The 8,989-nt window shown below is 36.9% G+C and overlaps 1 protein-coding gene across 1 annotated transcript; it reads right to left on the reverse strand.

Annotated features, from left to right (window-relative positions):
• Positions 1-1,463: 1,463 nt before the first annotated feature.
• Positions 1,464-1,878, reverse strand: LOC125167272 (prostaglandin reductase 1-like). Its single transcript, XM_047861579.1, has one exon. The coding sequence runs from the start codon at positions 1,876-1,878 to the stop codon at positions 1,525-1,527; it is 354 nt and encodes a 117-aa protein (XP_047717535.1). The 3' UTR covers positions 1,464-1,524.
• Between the last annotated feature and the right edge of the window lie 7,111 nt (positions 1,879-8,989).

Here is an 8,989-nt window from a genome sequence, read left to right on the forward strand (position 1 = left end):
ATACAGTTAATTAAAGGTTAATTATAGACACAAAACTATAAGTAATGTAAAGTGAGGTTCTTTTCTTTTAAATGTTTTTGGTTTTTTTTGAGAGAGAGAGAGAGAGACTGAGTGTGAGCAGGGGAGGGACAGAGAGAGAGAGGGAGACACAGAATCCAAAGCAGGCTCCAGGCTCTGAGCTGTCAGCACAGAGCCCCACACGGGGCTCAAACTCACAGACCTTGAGATCATGACCTGAGCTGAAGTCTGACACTTAACCGACTGAGCCACCCAGGCGCCCCAAAGCGAGGTTCTAATTGTAATTATAATGTCTCCCCACTAGAGACCTGGTAAAATCTCTCAACCCAAAATGGAGAGTCAAATAAACCTGCTTTAGTTCTGATGTGGATTTGTCATCTTGTGTTATTTTAGTTCCACTGATGGCCTTTGTGTCCAGGCTGTTTCTGTCCCCTACATGTCACCTGCAAAGGCATGTCATCACAGTGTCAGAACATTTACTCTTTAGTCTTTGTTTCTTTTCTCAGTGTTCAGGACTTAAATGAACAAATTCCTCAAAGAGGCTTTGCCAAATTCCTTCTACTCATCACCTCTGCTTTCTAGAGCCTATCTGAGCCCTGGTGTCCCCATCCATATTTTCTGCATTCTTCACCTTAATGCCTTCTGATGCAGGGAAGGCAGTTTCAATATCCTTTTAGCAGGAATTCTAATTAAAGTCCCAACTGAAAATTTAAAAAAAAAAAAGTCTGGATACCCCACAACAGGGAAAAATGCAAACAGCATGAAACATTCTCATATAAAATACCTCCCCACCACCTCACACTCTGTTCCCAGCCCCTGCTCTAGTCGTTTGAAGGATGCTTCTATTCAACCATTTTGAACCCAGTAGTATGTAAGCAAAACTTACAAATACTCAAGGCTAAAAATCATATGTTGCTTTATTTAAGCAATGACTTCTACTTTAACAATCGTTTTTTAGAGGTTAATGTTCCCTTTTTTTATTTCCCCACTTAAATGTGTTTTATTAGGTAGACCAAACTCATTGCAATTTCTTAGATAATGAAGGTAGTATATATTTTTACTAAATGGTTAAAAAGACATGTGGTAACCATCCAAATGAGTTCTAGATTCCATGTAACTTTTTTTTTCATGCTTTCACTATGCTTTTCCCCAAATTACCTCCTTTCAGCATTCCCATAAATGCAGCTGGCACGTTTTCAAACCCTTCAGTGATGTATTCATGGTACTGGATTTTACCCTATAAGACCCATTTCAGCAAATCTTTCAAAGCCTTCTGGTAGACTTCTCCTTGCCAGTGGGTGACAATGAACCCTACTGTGTGGAGTTGCTGATGGAGAATATTCTCTGGGGGTGGGCCTATTATATACAGAGATGGCCCCGCATATAACATTTCTTCCAAATTTCTTCATCTGAGGATAACACTGTTTGAAAACTCCCTACTTACATTATCAAAATAACAATCATAACCATCAGGAGAGGCTTTTTTCAAAGTTTCTTCCAAAGACTCTACTGTTTTGTGGTTAAAATGTCTGGCCACTCTGCAGGCAGTTTTTCCAGATCTTTCCCATCAGAAATGGAGTGAGTTGTCCAGCCTGAAGAAGCCACTACCATAGTTCCTGTTGGGAAGGCTGAGTTTTTACTTTCCACAGTTCTGACCACTTGCTGCCGCATCATCGCATCACCCTCCTTCAGTCGTTTGGCTGCCACTCCCAGGTAAGGATCCCCAGCGAGGAGCAAGGCTTGCAGCAGGACCTCTCCGCTGTTGAAGGGTGGGAGTTCAACTGTCTTCAACTCCAAGTTACCACGAGGGGGGCTGCCTTCGAAGTGCTTCTTCAGGGTCCAGCTCTTAGCATAAACCATCCTGAAGTTCAAGAGTCCGCGGGTTCCACCACCTAGCTAGAGAAGGTGTTCGGGGTTGTAATGTTCCCTTTTGATAAACACGTTCTCTTACAATTTTAGATTATGATATTAGGCAGTCTTAGTGTCATTCGTGCACATCTATGAAGCAAAGATAATTTTTATCTTCTAGTTATTGAAGACTCTTCCTCACCCTTGCTTTTACCTTATGAAGTGCCGTGTCTATATTGCACTTTTCACTCCTTGCTGTACCTTTTCAAATCTTTGAATATCTGGCTAACATCATTTCCTTCATGTAAGCATTCATAATTATTTCAGTTTTTATTTATACCTCTCTTCTCTCCTATTCAAAAATGCTATAGTAAACCACACAATTAACCCATAGAAAAATATTGCTTATTTCTTGATTTTGTACATATGTTAGTATTATCATCCCAGTTAGACTGTAAGTATCTCTCTTATGTTTGTGTATTCACCCCAATGTTGTGGTATCTATGAGAGAGACCAATAATAAAGACGGGTTGGTTGGTTGATTGATGGGTTAAAAAACATCAAAAATGGATTGAACATTAAGAAGAGAAATGCATTATGAAATGCTGATAAAAATGGAAATATTTTATTAATTTTATTTATTTATTTATTTATTTATTTATTTATTTATTTATTTATAGAGAGAATGAGAGAAAGAGGCAGTAGGGGAGAGAGAGAGACACAGACAGAGAGAAAGAGAGAGACAGAATCTTAAGCAGGCTCCACATTCAGCTTGGAGCCTGACTCAGGGCTCGAGCCCATGACCCTGGGATCATGACCTGAGCCGAAATCAAGAGTCAGACATTCAACAAATAGAGCCACCCAGGCGCCCCCAAAATAGCAATATTTTAGATAGATACATACAAGTGGAATTATGATCCAAATTTATTTCAAAACTAACTTTTCCTGGAATGTTAAGGTGAAAAACTCAAAACTCAGAGAGGTGCATTTCCTACGAGCAGAAGTCAATCCCCTTCCCAGCAAGCACTGAACTGTGAAATCGTATACCAAGAGGGGAAAGCAAAATGAAAACAGAGGAGCCTCCTGAGAGGTTTAGATCATTTAATTCATACAAGAACCATCAATAGCTAACATTTTGCAATTCTGATCACATGTCAGACACTGAGTCAAGCAAACTATTATCTCATTTGATCTAGTATCATCCCTATTTTATAGATGACAAAACTGACACACAAAAGAGGCTAAGGGTCTTCTCAAAGGTAGCCCAAAATGTACTGACTTCTTATTTTCACAGAAGCCCTAGACTGCTGGTACAAAAAAATATAACAGTTTGAGCAGTGTGACATGAGAAGTGACCTGAGAGCACCCAGGAAACAGATCCCATCCAGACCAAAGGCAACTTCCAAGGGTAGCTGGTATCTTCTAAGGTTGAGAGTGTGTCAAACAGGTGAAGCAAGAAAAGAGTGTTCTAAGAGAAGAACAGTATGAATAAAGGCAAGGTGGCCCAAGAAGGCATAACCCAGTCGATAACTGCAAGTAATTGGAGACTAAGACACCAAATAGTATGAAATAGAGCACACAGGGTCCCATAATGACCTGTGCAGGCAACGTGTGTACAAAGGAATATCCCATCATGATGTCAAGGTATTTGAAATTTTTTTGTTCAGCAATGTTTATACTGACTGGAAGCGTACATAAATGAAACACCCAGAGAACAAAAAAATGACATATAATCATAATCTCTCAAATTATTGCCAGGAAAAATTTAAGGGAGCTGAAAGAGTGGGATATGACCAGTCTGGGAGGAGAATTTTTGGAGAAGGTAGGTCCTGAATCAGCTAAAGAAAGCCATGCAGGGTTGCCTGGATGGCTCAGTTGGTTAAGGGTCTGACTCTTAATTTCAGCTCAGGTCATGATCTCACAGTTGTGAGATCAAGCTCCATGTGGGGTTCTGTGCTGAATGTGAAGACTGCTTGGGATTCTCTTTCTCCCTCTCCCTCTTCCCCTCCCTGTCTCTCTCTCATTCTCTCTCCCTTCTCTCTCTCTCAAAAAAAAAAAGCCATCTAGGAATGTATGAATGAAATTTAAAGGTAGACATGTATGGTATATTGCTGGGGTATTTGAATATACACTCCTTTCTCCAATTAATAATTTTTTCTTGATTTGTTTTGAAGACTATAACAAAACTTCACACGTTTGGCACAGAACTCAACATGTCACACAGTAAATCTTCATTTCTATAGCATAATCAACACCACCTATATCAAAACAGATTTTTTCTTGAAAAATTTGTTAAAATGATAGCTTAAAGTTATTGCTAATAGGGGCGCCTGGGTGGTTCAGTCTATTAAGTGTCTGACTCTTGATTTCAGCTCAGGTCATGATTTCATGTGTGGGGCTCTGTACTAACAGCACAGAGAGGAGCCTGCTTGGGATTCTCTCTCTCCCTCTGTCTCTGCCCCTCCACCACTTGCGTGCTTTCTCTCTCAAAATAAATAGATAAACATTTAAAAACTTATTAGAATATAATTAATTAAAATAACCAGAAATCAATTGAAAATTGGTTCAAAAACAAATTAGTAAAAGCATGGAAATTTAAGAATAAGGCAGAACATTTTGAACGGTTTTACTAGTTTGACCTCATCTCCCTTTTCCTCCAACATAAAATAACAACAACAAAAAATCTTTGTATATTGATAAAAAGTATTTTATTGGCATGTGAATAGTTGGGAATTTAATTGTTTATTGGAACATTTAAACTTTGAGAGATGTTTTCTTAAACTATATAAATGTATAAAACATAGTGATAATAGTAAAATTAATAATATCAAGTACTGAGACATCTATCAGCTGTGTCTTCCCAAATATATATCAAGAGAAAATGGGCTCAAGTAAAATCTTATGAAAAGTTCTTATTGAAGAGAAGCAAAAACATGTTAACACCATGTAAAAATAATGGGATGAGCTTGTAAGAGGTTATGAAATGCCTTTTTCTGGAAACTTACTCCCAATTTTTTTTTCACTAAATACTTATTTTTCTGAAAGTAAAAGGTATGGCCAAATGATTGTTCTAAGATTTCTCAGAAATGAATCTATTATCTTCTTTTTGGTTTTATTTGTGTGTGCATATGTGTGTATGTGTACATGGACTGAATGAATCCTAGTATTTTTCAATATTTATATTGTTCTGAAAAGTTATATATGTACTAAATATCTTACTAAAGGTTTATTTCTATGAATTGAGTTTTAAATCTCTTGGTCGACTTTCCAACCATGATTATGCACAATGATCCAATTACATAGTTTATGAGTTAATTTATTAACATTAATTATTGTTCATGTAAAGCTAGAAAATGGGATCTTGAAAACACGAAGTTTAAATATAATATCACAGACCCAATATTTCAACAGTAACATGAATCAGGTAATAAATAGCTCCCTTTGATCATTGTTTTTAAAGTCTCTTGAACCATGCTTTGATTAGTTCTATTTAATATTTAACATCTGGTTAGTCAATTTCAATCTGCAGGAAACACTGCTGGAAAAATTCTATGCTGACTAAATACATTTATAATACTACAAAGCTGACATGTAATTGATTTTAGTTCCCATAAAAGGATTATGTTAACTTTCCTTAATCTATATATTTGTATTTTGTGCAGTCTAGTGAATTCACACCAGAGATGCTAAATTTTTATTTCTTATCAATATTTTATGTAAAATTGATAGGATTATATTTTAGTCTAAGTACCACTTTCCAATTTTTCCCCTGAAAAGAAAATAACATACTAAAAACTATGACTGCACAACTGTAGTGCTAATACTCCAGGCTGACTGGCTGGGCACAGTACTTCTAGTTATCAAAAGGCATATGGTAGTGAAACATTTTCTCTAGGCTATCTGACCGCAAAGAGATTTTTAGATTAAAAAAAAAAAAAAGATGTAAAAGTTTTTACTTCCCATAGCTTTGGGTTTGTTTGGTTTTTTTTAAGTATTATTTAATTTAGGAAATTAAGAATTTTCTCATCATTAAATAAAGGGTAGTGATGTTTGCAAAGATTTGTTAAAGCCAGTATTTTGATTTTTGGTCATATATTATTTTACATTATTGCATATTAAAATATAGAAGCATGCCAAATTTATAAATAATATCCATTTCCAAGGAGGCTATAGATTTTATAAGCCAGAAATTTTGATTATCTTTCTAACACTAACTTAAATGACAGAGAAGTTAATTTTTTTAGATATATAAAAATACACGTTTTCTACTTGGTTTCAAATACTCAATCTGTTGAAATTGGCAAGCTTTCTTTTCTTTAATGTTTATTTATTTACTTTGAGACAGAGTAGTATTGTGAAGGCAGACTATTGGAAGATGAATAAGCAGGAGAGGGGCAGAGAGAGAAGGAAAGAGAGAGAGAATCCCACACAGGCTCCGCACTGTCAGCGTAGAGCCCGACTTGGGGCTCAAACTCACGAGCCATGAGATCATGATCTGAGCCAAAATTAAGAGTCAGACACTTAACCAACTAAGCCACCCAGGTGCCCCTTGCCAGGCTTTCTTTTCATTTCAGAATTTAGGTTCTCCTCTGTATATCGGGTGAGGAAAAATCACAAAGTGATATAAGAATTATGAAGACAATGTTCAAATTTCAAGTCTTTCTCTAACATTGTCTACATAATATCTACTATTATAATTATAACAAGTTCAAAAGGTACTACAGTATGGGAAAGAGAAATATTTAAAACTATACCAAAAGAAAAATAAATCTTTTCTTTCTAAAGAAAAAGTCAATAAAGATGGCAATCTCTGGTAATAAATACACTAAAAGAAATAAATAAATAAAGATCTTCCTGCAATTACGATGGTTGGTTGTCTCAATTCTACCCAAGTTTTCCATAGATTTGCAATAAACCATGTCTTTCACAGCCTCTTGGCTATTCACAGCGCTTGGACCAGTACTGAGCCAATGCTTGAATAATAAATACTAATAAATAAATATTGTGCTTGATAAATACTAATAGAGTACAGTGAAAGCTCGTATATAGCAAGTGATTCTTTTTAAAAAGCACATAGTAAGAGCTAACTTAAAGAGGGTTAACAAATTATGTGTTGTCCAGATTCAGCATTTGCTTTCCTCTAATATAATTAAACTATGTTGCTAAAATAAAATCGGTTTTTGTTGTAAGGACTTTGGCTTTTACTCTGAGTGAAACGGGAAGCCTTGGAGAGCTTGAGCCAAGAAATGACATCATGTGGTAAATGTTTTTCGCTGTGGCTGCTGCACTGAGAACAGACTGAAGGATGCACATGTGAAAGGGGAGAGATCAGTTGGGAAGCTAACACAATCTTGGCAAACGATGATGGGGACTTGGACCAGAGATGGAGTGAAGAAATTGAAAAGAGGCTGGATTCTGCACACACATTTTGAAAGTAGGGCCAAAGTATTTGCTCACAAGAGAAGATGTGGTCCAAAAGAGACAAAGGGGTTGAGAATGAGTTCGAGGATTTTGATCCGAGCACATAGGAAGATGGAGTCAGAGGTGCTTGTTAGACAACAAGTAGAGGCTGAAAAGGCATTTAGACATATGGGCATGGAGCGGAGGGAGCCAACAGCGAACATGAAGATTATTGGACACTAAGCTCTGTGGCATTTCACTCTTCTTGAAATATTACTGTCGTGCCTCGGGCAAAGGTTATTCCTTATGACCAGAAAGCTTACAATTGCTCAAAACTCGGAGACTTGGAAGGACACTACATTCGTCTTAAAGCATAATGATTGTCAATTCAAGTCCTAGTGCAACTGTCACCTAATGTATTGGTGCTCAGGAACCCCAAAACAGAATAGGTGTTTTTATGTAGTTACATTCCTTCTGACATCTTGTGGGATTTTCTGGAAGTGTATAAAACAGCAAATACGTTTGTTGTAATTCCATTCCATTTTAACAATATTTATTGAGCATTTGTGATGGGATGGTTGCCAAGGGACTTACAAATTAAATAGAAATCCCATAAATTTTGTAAAAATATAAAATATTATGGCTCTCGAGATACCTATAGTCTAAAGGGGAAATATACACAAAATAGGAGATATGCTTCGAAGGCAGTGGTTCTTAAACTTTAATATGCATAACAATCCCTGCACTCAACCCTGGGGATTTTTTTTGCTAAGTCTGGCCAGGGGCCTAGTATTTTAACAAAATTCCATGTTATTCTATTGAAGATAGTCTGTGGCTCTAAGTAATGATACTTTTAAATGTACTAAATGAAAATTATCCTTATTTATTTATAATGTTTTATGTCTAACCTAGATATAAAGTGGGGTCGGCCTATCCCTTGAGACACAGATAAATTGACTCAAATTCCGAAACCTGACCCTATTGACATCTGAAAATACCGTAAAGCTTTCTGCATATTCTGGGGAAGCAAATTTTTAGTCTTAATGCTCAATTGTGCCTCTCAGATACCTGCTTCTATAGATACTGTTTCCTTTCTGCACAGTTTTTACAATGATGAGAACCTCCCCCGCCACCCCCACCATCCTGTTCTATACACACACACAGCCTTAATAAACAGAATAGATTTACTAAAGTTGCCCGAGGAAGAGTTGAGACAAAGAAGAGCAGACATTGTAAAATAGAATTAACTTCAAATTCAGCATTAGAAATCATGTACCCCACTCTCATGCATGAGTCAGAAACTTTACAGACTCTAAGTTTTGCTATAATTATACGACGCAATATATTTAAAGAGGCAATGAGTGATATTTAAAAGTACTGTGTTGGGGTGCCTGGGTGGCTCAGTCGGTTGGGCGTCCGACATCGGCTCAGGTCATGATCTCGCGGTCCGTGAGTTCGAGCCCCGCGTCGGGCTCTGTGCTGACAGCTCGGAGCCTGGAGCCTGCTTCTGATTATGTGTCTCCCTCTCTCTGGCCCTCCCCCGATCATACTCTGTCTCACTATCTCTCTCAAAAATAAATAATAAAACATTAAAGTAAATAAATAAGTAAATAAATAAAAATGAAAGTACTGTGTTGTGGAGACAATGAAATATCACATCATTCTCCAGAATTCTCCCTTATTAAGTTAATAGAAACAGGGGCTATTGTGATTTCCTGGTCTT

This window comes from Prionailurus viverrinus, chromosome A1 (genome assembly GCF_022837055.1).
Source record: "Prionailurus viverrinus isolate Anna chromosome A1, UM_Priviv_1.0, whole genome shotgun sequence".
NCBI lineage: Eukaryota > Metazoa > Chordata > Mammalia > Carnivora > Felidae > Prionailurus > Prionailurus viverrinus.